General features: G+C 45.9%; 1 protein-coding gene across 1 annotated transcript in view; it reads left to right on the forward strand.

The window, feature by feature from the left end:
- LOC144500809 (dedicator of cytokinesis protein 2-like) overlaps positions 1-17316 on the forward strand; it is a 1379043-nt gene that overhangs the window by 1148859 nt on the left and 212868 nt on the right. Inside the window, exon 35 of the mRNA XM_078224279.1 lies at positions 14929-15085. Coding sequence (XP_078080405.1) covers positions 14929-15085 — 157 coding nt within the window. The remainder of the gene's footprint in view (positions 1-14928; positions 15086-17316) is intronic.

Here is a 17316-nt window from a genome sequence, read left to right on the forward strand (position 1 = left end):
GCCGGCATCTCCAGATCATAAAAAAGATTCACCTAAGTTGATTATTGGATTTATTCATGATTATGGTCCCCATTTTTGACAGTTCTCACAAGTGGAAACATTTCCTTTACATCGCCTATATCACTTGCCAAAATTGCTCCACTTTCTGTCTTCTCTCACCTTTAGTCCTCAAACCCCTTGTTATTCATCCAGTATATTATTAGGTTCCAGCTCATTGGTACCCATTAGAATTTTGAGCACAGCCCTCGCCCATGATATCTGTTCAGTTGTCTTTAACTCTAACCTCCCAAATCCAAAACACCTCATCTGGAATACAGGGTCTAGAACTGTATGGGAAGATATGGCCAAAATCTTGCTTTGACATCTCATCTGAAAAGGCATAGGAAATTTGATTTGATTTGGTTTATTATTTTCGCATGTATTAGCATGCAGTGAAAAGTATTGTTTCTTGGGTGCTATACAGACAAAGTTCATAGAGAAGGAAAGGAGTGCAGAATGTAGGGTTACAGTCATAGCTAGGGTGTAAAGAAAGATCAACTTAATGCGAGGTAGGTCCATTCAAAAGTCTGATAGCAGCAAAGAAGAAGCTGTTCTTCAGTCTGTTGGCACGTGACCTCAGACTTTGTATCTTGTTCCTGACGGAAGAAGGTGGAAGAGAGAATGTCCGGAATGTATGGCGTCCTTAATTATGCTGGCTGCATTTCCGAGGCAACAGGAAGTGTAGACAGAGTCAATGGATGGGAGGCTGGTTTGAGTGATGGACTGGGCTTCATTCATGACCGTTTATAATTTCTTGCAGTCTTGGGCAGAGCAGGAGCCATACCAAGCTATGACACAACCAGAAAGAATGCTTTCTATGGTGCATCTGTAAAAGTTGATGAGAGTCGCAACAGACATGCCAAATTTCATAGAATCATAGAAACCCTACAGTACAGAAAGAGGCCATTTGGCCCATCGAGTCTGTACCAACCACAATCCCACCCAGCCCCTACCCCCATATCCTTACATATTTACCCACTAATTCCTCTAAGCTGAACATCTCAGGACACTAAGGAGCAACTTTAGCATGGCCAATCAATCTAACCCGCACATCTTTGGACTGTGGGAGGAAACCGGAACACCCGGAGGAAACCGCAGACACGAAGAGAATGTGCAAACTCCACACAGACAGTGACCCAAGCCGGGAATCGAACCCAGGTCGCTGGAGCTGTGAAGCAGCAGTGCTGACCACTGTGCTAACGTGCCGCCCTTAGTCTTCCTTAGTCTTCTGAGAAAGTAGAGGCGTTGGTGAGCTTTCTTAACTACAGTGTCAGCATGGGGGGGACCAGGACAGGTTGATGGTGACCTGGACACCTGAGAACTTGAAGCTCTCGACCCTTTCTACTTCATCCGCAGTGATGTGTTCTCAAGGGGCATGTCCTCCACTACGCTTCCTGAAGTCGATGATGCCTATATATCTATAGGAGGAGGAATAGGTCATTCGGCCTCTCATACCTGCTCCTCCATTCAACTAAATTGTGAATAATCTTCTGTCTCAACACTGTTTTCCCGCCTGATCCCCATACCCCTTGATGCCTTTAATATCTGGAAATCTATTAGTCTCTCTCTTGGACATTTCAATCACAGAGGCTTCTCAGTTCTCTAGACTACAGAATTCCAAAGATTCACTGCACTCTGAGTGAAGAAATTCCTCCTCGTCTCAGTCCTAAATTACATCTTTCTCATTCTGAGACTGTGGACCGGATACTCTGATCTCGTCCGTGGCTGGGATTCTCCGATCTCGTCTGTGGCTGGGATTCTCCAATCTCCTCCGTGGCTGGGATTTTCCGATCTCGTCCGTGGCTGGGATTCTCCGATCCAGCTGCCATGAATGGAGATTTGGCTGAGCGCCAAATTCTCTGTTTTCACTGGCAGCAACGTTGGGGCGAACGAGATCGGAAAATACTGCCCTGTGCGTTCTGGTCCTAGACAACCACCCCTTTTCGCCACCCCCCCCTTCCCCTTTTATCTGACCCTCCCCCCTCACTCCCCCAAGGCAGTCAAATGCAACACTGCAATATTGGAAGAGGAGAAGAAACATAGAAGCAGGAGTAGGCCATTCAGCCCTTTGAGCCTGCTCCGTCATTCATTTTGATCATGGCTGATCATCGAAATCAATATCCTGATCCGCCCCCCCCCCCCCGCCCCCCCCCCCCACCCCCTGTCCCCCCCCCGATCCCTTTAGCCCCAAGAGCAATATCCAATTTCTTCTTGAAATCAGACAATGTTTTGTCCTCAACTACACTTTGTGGTAGTGAATTCCACACATTAACCACCCTCTGGGTGAAGAAATTTCTCCTCACCTCAATCCTAAAAGATTTACCCCTTCTTCTCAAATTCTGGACTCCCCCACCATCGGGAACATCCTTTCTGAATCTACCCTGTCTAATCCTGTTAGAATTTCATAAATTTCTATGAGATCCCCTCGCACTCTTCTAAACTCCAGTGAATATAATCCTAACCGACTTAGTCTCTCTTCATAATACCTGCCATCCCAGGAATCAGCCTGGTAAACCTTCACTGTACTTCCTCTATGTATAGCAAGGACATCCTTCCTAAGGTAAGGACACCGAAGCTGCACACAATACTCCAGGTGTGGCCTCACCAACGCTCTACACAATTGCAGCAAAACATCCCTATCCCTGTACTCAAGTCCTCTCACTACGAAGGCCAACATACCATTTGCCTTCTTTACTGCCTGCTGTATCTGCACATTTACTTTCAGTGACTGATGCACGAGGATACCAAGGTCTTGTTGAGTATCCACCTCTCTCAGTTCACACCCATACATACATAAGAACATAAGAACATAAGAAATAGGAGCAGGAGTAGGCCATCTAGCCCCTCGAGCCTGCCCCGCCATTCAATAAGATCATGGCTGATCTGACGTGGATCAGTACCACTTACCCGCCTGATCCCCATAACCCTTAATTCCCTTACCGATCAGGAATCCATCCATCCGCGCTTTAAACATATTCAGCGAGGTAGCCTCCACCACCTCAGTGGGCAGAGAATTCCAGAGATTCACCACCCTCTGGGAGAAGAAGTTCCTCCTCAACTCTGTCTTAAACCGACCCCCCTTTATTTTGAGGCTGTGTCCTCTAGTTTTAACTTCCTTACTAAGTGGAAAGAATCTCTCCGCCTCCACCCTATCCAGCCCCCGCATTATCTTATAAGTCTCCATAAGATCCCCCCTCATCCTTCTAAACTCCAACGAGTACAAGCCCAATCTCCTCAGCCTCTCCTCATAATCCAAACCCCTCATCTCCGGTATCAACCTGGTGAACCTTCTCTGCACTCCCTCCAATGCCAATATATCCTTCCTCATATAAGGGGACCAATACTGCACACAGTATTCCAGCTGCGGCCTCACCAATGCCCTGTACAGGTGCATCAAGACATCCCTGCTTTTATATTCTATCCCCCTCGCAATATAGGCCAACATCCCATTTGCCTTCTTGATCACCTGTTGTACCTGCAGACTGGGCTTTTGCGTCTCATGCACAAGGACCCCCAGGTCCCTTTGCACGGTAGCATGTTTTAATTTGTTTCCATTGAGATAGTAATCCCATTTGTTATTATTTCCTCCAAAGTGTATAACCTCGCATTTCTCAACGTTATACTCCATTTGCCATATCCTCGCCCACTCACTCAGCCTGTCCAAATCTCTCTGCAGATCTTCTCCGTCCTCCACACGATTCACTTTTCCACTTATCTTTGTGTCGTCTGCAAACTTCGTTACCCTGCACTCCGTCCCCTCCTCCAGATCATCTATATAAATGGTAAACAGTTGCGGCCCGAGTACCGATCCCTGCGGCACGCCACTAGTTACCTTCCTCCAACCGGAAAAACACCCATTTATTCCGACTCTTTGCTTCCTGTCGGATAGCCAGTCCCCAATCCACTTTAACACACTACCCCCAACTCCGTGTGCCCTAATCTTCTTCAGCAGCCTTTTATGGGGCACCTTATCAAACGCCTTTTGGAAATCCAAAAACACTGCATCCACCGGTTCTCCTCCATCAACCGCCCTAGTCACATCTTCATAAAAATCCAACATGTTCGTCAAGCACGACTTTCCCCTCATGAATCCATGCTGCGTCTGATTGATCGAACCATTTCTATCCAGATGCCCTGCTATCTCCTCTTTAATAATGGATTCCAGCATTTTCCCTACTACAGACGTTAAGCTGACCGGCCTATAGTTACCCGCCTTTTGTCTCCTTCCTTTTTTAAACAGCGGCGTAACATTAGCCGTTTTCCAATCAACCGGCACTACCGCAGAATGCAACGAGTTTTGATAAATAATCACTAACGCATCCACTATTACCTCTGACATTTCTTTCAATACGCTGGGATGCATTCCATCCGGACCCGGGGACTTGTCCACCTTCAGTCCCATTAGTCTACCCAGCACTGCCTCTCTGGTAACATTAATCGTATTAAGTATTTCTCCTGCTGCCAACCCTCTATCGTTAATATTTGGCATACTATTTGTGTCCTCCACCGTGAAGACCGACACAAAAAACTTATTTAAAGACTCAGCCATATCCTCATTTCCCACTATTAACTCCCCCCTCTTGTCCTCCAAGGGTCCAACATTCACTCTAGCCACTCTATTCCTTTTTATATATTTATAAAAACTTTTACTATCATTTTTTATATTAATTGCTAGCCTAGCTTCATAGTCTATCCTTCCTTTCTTTATCGCTTTCTTAGTCTCTCTTTGTTGTTTCTTAAATTTTTCCCAATCACTTGTTTCTCCACTATTTTTGGCCACTCTTTACTGCCTGCTCTACCTGCGCGCTTACTTTCAAATGTGAGGTGATTCACTTTGGTAGCAATAATAGGAAGACAGATTATTACCTGAATGGGTGTAAATTGGGAGAGGTGGATACTCAATGTGACCTTGGTGTCCTCATGCATCAGTCACTGGAAGAGGAGAAATGCAGAGCAGGAACTCACAAACTGACCTGAATTAGGCTGATGTTCACCTAAAAAGATAAAGCTCGGCACAACATCGTGGGCCGAAGGGCCTGTCCTGTGCTGTACTGTTCTATGTTCTATGTTCTAAAAAAGTTTTGTTTAAACTTTGACAAAAGTAGATGGAATAGAATGCTCAGGGCACTAACTAGTAGGTTAGAAAAGAGCTTAAAAACAGAGCACAAAAGGATCAACAGAGAAAGGAACTCTGGAGGTTGAGAGCTAGAGGGGTTGAAAGCATTGGAGTGACTTACAAACAGGTGGGCTCAATTCTTTCAGCCTCTATAATGGATTGGCTGAGGCGTTTTCTGGCTTCCTGTTGCCTGTCTCTTTAGAGCGCATATATTCACAAATCATTTTCCAATTTGCTGTCCAGTATCAACAGCACTGCGCGATTTTGTGTACGGCTAGCCTTTCTGCCACTCTGGTCATTAACATTCTTGTGTAGTGAGAGATTAATAACTCATGCAAGACCCTGTTACAACGCCTGATTCCCTTGTCGCAATGTACAATGGAGCCCGACCTGAGACTTGCTTGTAATGATATCGAACGCAACTTTCAAGCCTTCGGCAGACATTAGCATTTGTCAGCTTTGCCTTACACGACACAAATTGGCTCAAGAAATGCTTAAGAACATAAGAAATAAAAGCTGAAGGGAGCCAGGTGGACCTTTGAGTGGTGTGTGCTCCTTGGAGTTCAGAAGCATAAGAGGAAATACAATTAAAACATGTAAAATTCCTGTGGCGTTAGACAAGGTAAATGTTGGGAAGTGTTTCCACTCATGTGAAAGTGAAGAACCAGAGGGCATAGTCGCAGAATAAGGGAGTGCTCATTTAAAATGGAGTTGAGGAATAATTTCTCCTCTGAAAGAGTGGTGAATCTTTGACATTCTTTACCCCAGGAAGCTGTGAAGACCGAGTCCTTGAATGTTTCAAAGCTGAGATCGATAAGTATTTAATCAGTGAGGAAATTAAGAGTTACGGAGAGAAGGCAGGAAAGTGAACTTAGTGAATGTTAGATCAGCCATGATCTGAGTAAATGGTGGAGCAGGCTTGAAGGGCTGAATGGCCTACTCCTGTTCCTATTTCTTAGGTTTTATGGGTTCAAATCCCACCATGGCAGCTGGTGGAATTAAATTCAATGACTAAATCTGGAATTGAAAGCTAGTCTCAGTAATGGTGGCTATGAAACTAACAATGATTGTTGTGCAAATCCACCTGGTTCACTCATGTCCTTTAGGGAAGAAAATCTGCCGTCCCTGCCTGGTTTGGCCTACATGTGACTCCAGGGCCACAGCAATGTGCCCCTCTGAAATGGCCTTGGCAAGACCCTCTGTTCAAGGGCAATTATGAATGGACAACGAATGCGATGCCCACATCCCATCAAACAATAATGAACAAAAACATTTTAAAATGAGAGGAGCTGGGATTGTTCAGTAAGACTTATTTATAGGCCTTATAACTAAATGGGCGCTGTATTTGAAGCAAAGTTGATGAGCTGACAGCACAAATAGTGGCAAATGGGTATGACCTGGTGGGGATTACAGAAACGTGGTTACAAGAGAATCAGGACTGGGAGTTAAATGTCCAAGGATATTCAGTATTCTGAAGGACACACGGCAAGAGAGTAGGAGATGGAGTTGCTCTATTGGTTAAGGATGACATCAAGGTTGTATTCAGAAATGATATTGGCACTGGGGATCAAATTGTTGAGTCAGTCTGGGTAGAAATAGGGGTGGCATGGTGGCACAGTAGTTAGCACTGCTGCCTCACAGCACCAGGGACCCGGGTTCGATTCCTGCGTTGGGTCACTGTCTGTGCAGAGTCTGCACGTTTTCCCCGTGTCTGCGTGGGTTTCCTCCGGATGCTTCAGTTTCCTCCCACAGTCCAAAAAAGACGTGCTGGTTAGGTGCATTGGCCATACTAAATTCTCTCTCAGTGTACCTGATCAGGCGCCACAGAGTGAGGCGACTAGGGGATTTTCACAGTAACTTCACTGCGGTGTTAATGTAAACCTACTTGTGACACTAATAAATAAACTTTACAAAAAATTTAAATAAGTTCAAGGAAAGAAACACATTGCTGGAAGTAATTTATAGGCCCCCGGACAGTACATAGAACATAGAACAGTACAGCACAAAACAGGCCCTTCGGCCCACGATGTTGTGCCGAGCTTTATTTGAAACCAAGATCAAGCTATCCCACTCCCTATCATCCTGGTGTGCTCCATGTGCCTATCCAATAACCCCTTAAATGTTCCTAAAGTGTCTGACTCCACTATCACTGCAGGCAGTCCATTCCACACCCCAACCACTCTCTGCGTAAAGAACCTACCTCTGATATCCTTCCTATATCTCCCACCATGAACCCTATAGTTATGCCCCCTTGTAATAGCTCCATCCACCCGAGGAAATAGTCTTTGAACGTTCACTCTATCTATCCCCTTCATCATTTTATAAACCTCTAACCAGTACTGTCGATGAAGGGCATAGTATAAATCAGGAAATGAGGAGGGCTTGTGAAAAGGACATAACGGTAATTATGCAGATTGACTAGATTAACCAACTTGGCAAGGGTAGCCTTGAGGATGGGTTCAGAGAGTGTATAAGGGACTGATTCTTAGAACAGCATGATACGGAGCCAACCAGAGACCTAGCTACTTTAGACCTGCTATTATCGAATGAGGAAGGATTGATTAATGGCCTTGTAGTTAAGTAAAAAGTGATCACAGCATGATAGAATTTCAAATTCAGATTGGAAGTGAGAGGATAGAATCACATTGAACAAGGGTAATTATAAAGGTCTCAGGAAAGTGTTGGCCCAAGTGGACTAGGCAAGAGTATTAAAGGGAAGGACGGTAAAAGAACATTGGCAATTGTTTAGGGAGATATTATAGACATCTCAACTAATCAGCTGAGAGGAAGAGGAATTTCAAAAGGGTGAAAAATCAAGGATAAGGTAAGGGCAAAAACGAGGGAATAAAATACTGCAAAAGTTAGTGGCAGCGTGGAGGATTGGGAGAAATTCAAACACCAACAAAAGGTGACTAAATATAATATCAAAATGCTAAAATGGACGATGAAAGGAAGCTAGTTGAAAACATGAACACTGACACCAGAAGTTTCTGTAAGTATATAAAGAGGAAGAAAAAGGGGGTGGTTCACCTAGCCCCGCCGTGTTGCCAGGGAAATGCAGCGGGCCAGGAGACATAAGCAGAGGCCGTGTAGCGGGTTTCCTGCTGGGCGCCACGGCTTCAGCACGTCTCCGGCTACCCGATTTCCAGCGCGGAGCTGAATAAATTATTGAAATGATCATTTAAATATAATTGGCGGGCCCGGGACCAAAGTCTCCGACCCCCAGCCCCCCTCAAATCCACCCCCCTCAGCAAGGAGTGTTTCACTGCAGCTGGGTTTACAACAGCTCCCCACTATCAGGCATCAGGCAATGCCAAGGGGGTGGGGCCATAGGGAACAGGGTCTATCAGGGGCTGGTCCTATGGGAGGGGGGGAGCGATCGGCAGGGGTCGGGGGTCCCACTGCCACTCTGTACTTTGGACCAGTGGCAGAGGGAGGGAGGCCAGCGATCGGGGCTGGACATCAAGATGGGGTTGTCAGCCTGCTGGGGGTCGGGAAGTGGTTTTGGGGCTGCAGGGGGCTGGGGAGCTTGGGATTGCTGGGGGGGGTGTGGAAATTGAGGTGGACCCGGAAACATCCAGGAGGCCAGCGATGGGGAGAATGGGAGGATCGGAGGGGCAGCAATGCGGGGTTGTGGGACTGGCCAACGATTGGGAGGCCGGCAGTACGGGGCCACTGCACATGTACCAGTCTCCACTATGACAAATCAGTGCATGCACAGTGGTCCGCTCAGTGCTATACTGCCGGCCTCTCCAGCAGGAGTAGGCCTCAACCCCAGCTTTCCAGCGTGATTCACGCTAGGAGTGTCTATGAAGCACAGAGTGTGAAAGATTCATTTTGAAAATCCCACTGAACAAAGCAGTGGACTTTACTCCAGTTTTCACGCAAATTCAGCACTTAGAACTTTTTTGGGAGAATTCCACCCAGAAAGTTTACAAATGGATATTGACAGGCTAGGGAAATGGGCCAGAATCTGGCAGATGGAGTTTAATGTGGATAAATGCGAGGCTATCCATTTTGGCTGGAAAAATAAAAGAGCAAATTATTATTTAAATGGGAAACAGATTCAAAAGGTGCCTGTACAGAGGGATCTGGGTGTCCTTGTGCATGTGTCTGAGAAAGTGGGTATGCAGGTGCAGAATGTTATAAGGAAGGCAAATGGAATCTTGGCATTTATTGCAAAGGGTCTAAGTGTAAAAGTAGAGAAGTATTGTTACAATTGTATAAGGCATTGGTGAGACCACACTTGGAGTACTGTGTTCAGTTTTGGTCACCTTCTTTGAGGAAGGATATGGTGGCACTGGAAGCGGTTCAGAAGAGGTTCACTAGATTGACTCCAAGTTTGAGGAGGCTGTCATATGAGGCTCGGTTGATTAGCTTGGGCTTCTACTCGCTGGAGTACAGAAGAATGAGGGGGATTTGATTGAGATATATAAAATACTCAACAGAACTGATAAAGTAAATGTTAACAAAATGTTCTCCCTTCTAGGACAAGTTGAGGACAAGAGGTCATAGTTGTAGAGTAAGAGGGGGGAGCTTCAAGATAAAGATAAGAAGAAACTACTCCTCACAGAGGGTTGTGAATCTATGGAACTCACTGCCCCAGAGTGCAGTGGATGCGGAATCAATCAATGGATTCAAGAAAGATAGATAAACATTTGATCAAAAGCGGGATAAAGGGCTATGGGGGAAAGGCAAGGAAGTGGAGTTAGGATGAGATGGAAACTAGTCGTGATCATATAGAATGGTGGAGCGGGTCCGAAAGGCTGAATTGCCTATTCTCATTCCTAATTCCTATGTTCCAATGCTCCTAAATTCTCTGTTAAACAGGTAAGGTTAAGGAGACAATTAATAGAGGTGTTGGAAAACATGAAGAGTTTTGGAAGAGTGGAGGGGGAAAAATAATTTCCATTGGCGGGAATATCAGCCATAAATTTAATACAATGGCAAAAGACCCAGTGAGAACAAATGAGGAAAGATATATTTTTGTGCAGTGAGTTGTTAAAGAATCATAAAATCCCTGCAGTGCAGAAGGAGGCCATTTGGCTCATCGAGTCTGCATCGATGCAGATCTAATTTGGAATGAACTGTCTGAGAGAATGGTGGAAGCAAATTTAACAGGAACCTTCAAACGTAATTGGATAAATACTTGAAAAGGAGTAATTTGCCAGATTATGGTGAAGGAGCAGGCGAAGTGGACTAATTGAATCGCTCAGTCACAATGGCCTCATTCCGAGCTGTGAGAATCAACCCAATCGGTTATCATTTGTGTTGGAGTAGAAGAGAAATGAGACACAAGTACACAATGTGCTCGGCCACATAGTTTAGCTGAAAATCCCATGCTACAGTGTTGCAAGGCACGCTTCTCCTTTACAAAAGGAACACAGATATCATCACAGCCGGGCACTAGATGTCCTACGTGAGTCAACGCATTTGAAAAGCAGAAATTGCTGCAAACACAGCCAGGTCAGTCATCTCTGTGGAGAGGGGAGAGAGATCAATGAGTTCTGCAATGCTAAAATCCGTCTCCTTAAGTTCAAATCCCTCCATGGCCCTGGCCACTCACTATCTTTGTAAGTCTGTAGCCGCCCTCAGCCCAAACGACCCTCTGGGCATTCCCCCAGCCCTGGCCCCTCGTGCGTCCTCACATTCCATTGCACCACAACTGGTGGCTGTGTGTACATCTGCCCAATTACTAAACTTTGGAACTCCCTCCTTAAGTTTCTCTGCCTCCTTTCTATCCTCCTTTCAATCCGGCCCTTAAAACCTACCTGTCCGACCAAACCTGTGGCCACCGGCCCTAATGTTTCTTTCTGTGGCTCAGCGACAAGTTTTGCCTGATGATGCCCTTGTGAAGAACCTGGGGACTGTACTAACTGTGACTGATTGAATGCACACCGCTGTTGCTGTGGTGGAAATCCCATGGACAGGGGTCATTGGGGTTTTCCAAATGCTTCAGATATAGAAACATAGGAACAGAGTAACGAGAAGAAGGAGTAGGCCATTCGGCCCTTCGAGCCTGCTCTGCCATTCATTTTGGTCATGGCTGATCATGGAATTCAATATCCTGATCCCCCCTCCCCCCCATGTCCCTGATATAAATTAAATGGTCCTTAGATTTGACAAAGGGTTATCTGGACTCGAAACGTCAGCTCTTTTCCCTCCTTACAGATGCTGCCAGACCTGCTGAGATTTTCCAGCATTTTATCTTTTGGCCCCCATGTCCCTTGGTCCCTTTAGCTCCAAGAGCTATATCCAATTTCTTCTTGAAATCACACAATGTTTTCCTCTCAACTACTTTCTGTGGTAGTGAATTCCATGCATTCACCACCCTCTGGGTGAAGAAATTTCTCCCCACCTCAGTTCTGAAAGGTTTACCCCTTATCCTCAAACCATGACCCCTCCCCCCCCCAGTTCTGGACTCCCCACCATTGGGAACATTCTTTCTGAATCTACCCTGTCTAACCCTGTTAGTTTTATAAGATTCGAAAGATCCCCTCTCATTCTTTAAAACTCCAGTGAATATAATCCTAATTGATATAGACTCTCCTCATGAGACAGACCTGACATCCCAGGAATCAGCCTGGTAAACCTTCACGTACTGTTTCTATAGCAAGGGCATCGTTAAGAGTTACACTCAATATTAGGAAAAGGGACAAGGAAATCCATTGCCGTGGATTGGGTAATGTTCTCACACTTATGTCTTAAGCTTCCACCAAAGTTTTCCTGGTTTAAAAAGCAATCTGGAGAATATAATTCAGATGATGGTTGCTCATCCCTTGGCTAAAGAGCTGGCGAGAGCCTCACGTTGCCTCCTTTAGGGAAGGCTTTCTGTCTTAAGAGCCATTCAGGCACTTAAAAGGCCATGGAGGGATTAAGTGGTGTCTGCTGGCAACGCATTGACCAGTGACCGAGGGTCATGAGCGACCCAGGCAACAGACGAGTGGGAGCGGGAGAACTATGCCGGGAAGGTGTCCTCAGCTCGATGTGGCAGGAGGTCAGAAAAAAGGGCCCCAGTGACTCTCAGCAGATCCCTCTTACTAATCATAGAATCCCTATAGTGCAGTAAAAGGCCATTCGGCCCATTGAGCCTGCACCGACAACAATCCCACCCAAGCCCTATCCTGTAACCCCACCTATTTACCCTGGGCAATGTTTAGATGGTCAATCCAACTAACCTGCACATCTTTGGATTATGGAAGGAAACCGAAGCACCCAGAGGAAACCCACTCAGACACGGGGAGAACGTGCAGACTCTGCATAGGCAGTCACCTGAGGCTGGAATTTAACCTGGGTCCCTGGCGCTGTGAGGCAGGAGTGCCACCATGCCGCCCTAACAAGTGGCCCTAGCAAAACTTCAGGGCATTCTTGTTGCACTTACAGAGTTGGTGTATTCGAGGTGAGATGCTGAATTGAGGGAATCCTGTCTTGTGAGAAAAACATTGTGGCCCAGCTGGCTTCAGTAGATGTTAGAGTACCCAAGGCAATATTTTGAAGAGCAGAACTCATGGGGTTATCCCCGGAGTTCTGACCAATACTTATCCCTCAATTCACACCACAAAAACAGATTATCCATGAATGTTGTTGGTGTGGGAGCTTGCTGTGCACATATTGATGGCTACATTTCCATCATTACAAACATAATAAAGAACAGTACAGCACAGGAACAAGCCCTTCAGCCCACCAAGCCTGCTCAGACACATGACGCCTTTCTAAATCTAAAGACCTTTTGCTTCTATGTGGTCCATACCCTTCTATCCCTGCTTATTTTTTATTCATTCATGGGTCATGGGCGTCATTGGCTGGCCAACATTTATTGTTCATCCCTAGTTGGCTTTGGAGGACAGTTGAGAGTCAACCACGTTGCTGTGGCTCTGGAATCACATGTAGGCCAGACCAGGTAAGGACGGCAGATTTCCTTCCCTAAAGGACATTAGTGAATCAGATGGGGTTCCTTTTCCGACAATCAACAATGGTTTCTGCAATGACTTCAATCAGGCCTTTGAGGTTGGCCTATTAGAATATGAACTCGCTGATTAAGGATCCAATTGATGGGCCAATCAGGGAGTCAGGGAGCCAGGACTGTCAGTGTCTCTGACACCTTCGGAGGTTGACTGCTAACTCCGTGTACTGCTGTTAGAGTTTGTAAATAAATAAAGAGATTTTGGTGAAGGAACTTCTGATTCCCAAGACTTATTGCAGTTTCACGGTCATGAGTAGATTCTTAATTCCAGATATTTTTTATTGAATTCAAATTCCACCACCTGCTGTGGCAGGATTCAAACCCAGGTTCCCACAACATTAGCTGAGTATTCATGTATCTATCAAGATTCCTTTCAAAGGTTGCTATTGTATCTGCTTCTACCACCTTCTCTGGCAGCGCATTCCAGGCACTTACCACCCTCTGTGTAAAAATCTTGCCTCTCCAAGGCCAGCACATCCTTCCTTAGATACGGAGGCCAAAATTGCTCACAATATTCCAAATTTGGCATGACCAGAGCCTTATTAAGCCTCAGCAGTACATCCCCAGTTTTGTATTCTAGTCTGGTCGAATTTAAAGTATTGGATTACATAAATGCAAATCTCTTCTTTTTTGAAACCAACAATAACTGGACCCGTGAGTGTCAAGTGCCAAAGATAGAAATGGGAAAACAATTTGTGGGGAATATGTTTTTGCAAAGAGACGACGGGGTGAATTTTCCCGTTCCTTGTTGGCAAAACTCAGCACATAGGGGCGAACCGTCCCGTTCCGCCCACCATGGGAATTGGAGCAGGCGAGGGTGGACCACGGAATGCCCCTGTCTACATCAATGGGGACGAAGAAGTAAGGGTCGAGAGCTTCACGTTTTGAGGTGTCCAGGTCACCAACAACCTGTCCTGGTCTCCCCATGCCAACACTATAGTTAAGAAAGCCCACCAACGTTTTTCTCAGAAGACTAAGGAAATTTGGCATGTCAGCTACGACTCTCACCAACTTTTACAGATGCACCATAGAAAGCATTCTTTCTGGTTATATCACAGCTTGGTATGGCTCCTGCTCTGCCCAAGACCGCAAGGAGCTACCAAAGGTGGTGAATGTAGCCCAATCCATCATGCAAACCAGCCTCCCATCCATCTGTCTACACTTCCTGCTACCTCGGCAAAGCAGCCAGCATCATTAAGGACCCTACCCACCCCGGACATTCTCTCTTCCATCTTCTTCCTTTGGGAAAAAGATACAAAAGTCTGAGGTCACGTACCAACCGACTCAAGAATAGCTTCTTCCCTGCTGCTGTCAGACTTTTGAATGGGCCTAACTCACATTAAGTTGATCTTTCTCTACACCCTAGCTTTGACTGTAACACTACATTCTGCACTCTCTTGTTTCCTTCTCTATGAACGGTATGTTTTGTCTGTATAGCGCGCAAGAAACAATACTTTTCACTGTATGTTAATACATGTGACAATAATAAATCAAATCAAATCAAAATGGAATGGTCCGTTGACCTTCGGCAGGATTTTCTGGTTTCGGGGCGCGTGCGACTGGAAAATCCCATCCAATGAGTGTTATTGTGCTTACAAACAGCGCTGGAAAGAAATAAGTGTTGGAGCACCTCAGCTATGTGACCTCATTGATAAGCAACAGGTTCTGAATCTCATCCAGTGACCCACGCTTCCCTCCCACATATCCGACACGGGTAGGCAAGTGCAGTGCCTGAGCAAGTTATGTTCCAAATCCTGGGAAAACCCGACAATTTATCATACTTCTCTTTTTTTTCCCAATATGAATTCAGCCTGTTGAAACACTGCAGAAAACATCACTACTTGGACAAGCAAGGTGAAGTGTTTGTTGCCCTGGTAACCGGCCTGTTGGAAAGGCTACTAGACTACAGGACTGTCATGAATGATGAGAACCAGGCCCACAGCATGAGTTGCACTGTAAATCTGCTGGTAAGTGACAGAAGCGGAGTCAAATCCGAATCCCTAATCTTCTCATGAAAGGCTTTCATATCAGTGGAAAGAAATTACTTGTCTATGCAATATTTACACATCGGATTACTGCTTACCACTCAGGGTAGCTAATTACAGCATCATGAGATAGACAAAAGTGACCACCTTTTTTTATTCATTTGTGGGATACAAGCATCACTAGCTGGCCAGCATTTATTGTCCATCCCTAGTTGTCCTTGTCCAGAGGGCAGTTAGGAGTCAACCACCTTGCTGTGGCTCTGGAATAATGGAGGCCAGACTAGGTAAAGTGGCAGATTTCCTTCCCTAAAGGACATTAAGGCTAAAATTTTACCATCCTGCCCGCCATGGGAATTGGAGTAGGCAAGGGGCGGACAATGAGATGGTCCGTTGACCTCGGGCGGGATTTTACGGTTTCGGGATGAGTGAGGCCATAAAATCCCACCCTAAGTTTATTTATTGCGAGTAGGCTTACATTAACACTGCAATGAAGTTACTGTGAAAATCCCGCAGTCGTCACACTCCGCCCCCTGTTCGGTTACACTAAGGAATAATTTAGCATGGCCAATACACCAAACCAGCACATCTTTCAGACTGTGGGATGAAACCAGAGCACCCAAAGGGAACCCACGCAGACACGGGAAGAATGTGTGAACTCCACACAGACAGTGACCCGAGCCAGGAATCTGACCCGGGTCCCTGGCACTGTGAGGCAGCAGTGCTAACCACTCTGCTACCATGCTGCCCCTGCCACCAAGACATCAGATTGGGTTTTTCCGAAAATCGGCAATGGTTTCATGCTCATCAGTAGCGTCCTAATTCCAGATATTTTTTATTGAATTCAAATTCCACCATCTGTCGGGGCAGGATTTGAACCCGGGTCCCCAGAACATGAGCTGAGTTTCTGGATTAATAGTCTCATGATAATACCGCGAGGCCATTGCCTCCCCTCCAATCTTTGGGATATGGTATCATACTGAATTAGTAATTCAAATGGAATGATTGGGAGGTTACGTTCAAATCCCAGCACAACAGCTGGAGAATTTAAATTCTGTTAATTAAGTTAGTCTGGAATTTTCTTTTTCTAACATCTTCCCATTGGCATCAAAAATTAGGGACACACAGCGGACAAATCCTTTTCGGCTTCACAAGGTGCGCCATTGCTGTTGGCTAAAGAGGACAATCCTTGAGAGTTAGGTTCTGCTATAAGTGCCACCCATCAAGCTACCAAGGCCAGAATTCTTCAGCAATTCAGGCGCTGCCACCGCTACAAGCGAGGACAGAGGATTTGGCGCTCAGCCCAATCTCCGTTCACTGCAGTGGGACCAGATTCCTGCTGGCCTGAACGGCCAAAGAATTCCAGCCAAGTCAAAGAGAGGTTTGAGTTATAAGGAGAGGCTGGATAGACTGGGACTTTTTTCTCTGGAGCGTAGGAGGCTGAGGGGTGACCTTATAGAGGTCTATAAAATAATGAGGGGCACAGATCAGCTAGATAGTCAATATCTTTTCCCAAAGGTAGGGGAGTCTAAAACTAGAGGATATAGGTTTAAGGTGAGAGGGGAGAGATACAAAAGGGTCCAGAGGGGCAATTTGTTCACACAGAGGGTGGTGAGTGTCTGGAACAAGCTGCCAGAAGCAGTATTAGAGGCGAGTACAATTTTGTCTTTTAAAAAGCATTTAGACTGTTACATGGGTAAGATGGGTATTGAGGGGAATGGGCCAAATGCAGGCAATTGGGACTAGCTTAGTGGTTAAAAAATAGGGCGGCATGGACAAGTTGGGCCGAAAGGCCTGTTTCCATGCTGTAAACCTCTATGACTCTATGATTCAAAGAGTCATGCAGTGTGGAAAAGGCCCTTTGAGTCTGCAGCAACTAATCCCATTAGTTGGTGCAGATCCATTTTCCCAGTACTTTTCCCATGTCCTTGAATATTATGATCTTTCTTAGTATTGTTCTTGGCATTGGCATCTATCACCAAACCTCCGCCATCACTGGTCATCGTGTTGGTGTCGTCCAGCCCACAGGACGTGCTGCCATTTTCCTCTGTCATCAGCTAGTGACTCCCAGGTGTGACCATTGATGTGTAGGGCTCTCACGCAGGCTTGCAGGCATCCTTGAAGCATTGCTTTGGGCACCGGTTAACTCACTTTGCAGAAAGCCCTTAGATGTGCGATCATCTTCCACTCTGTGGATGTGGCCAAGCCAACGAAGT

The sequence above is a fragment of the Mustelus asterias genome, chromosome 1 (assembly GCF_964213995.1).
Source record: "Mustelus asterias chromosome 1, sMusAst1.hap1.1, whole genome shotgun sequence".
NCBI classification, from domain to species: domain Eukaryota; kingdom Metazoa; phylum Chordata; class Chondrichthyes; order Carcharhiniformes; family Triakidae; genus Mustelus; species Mustelus asterias.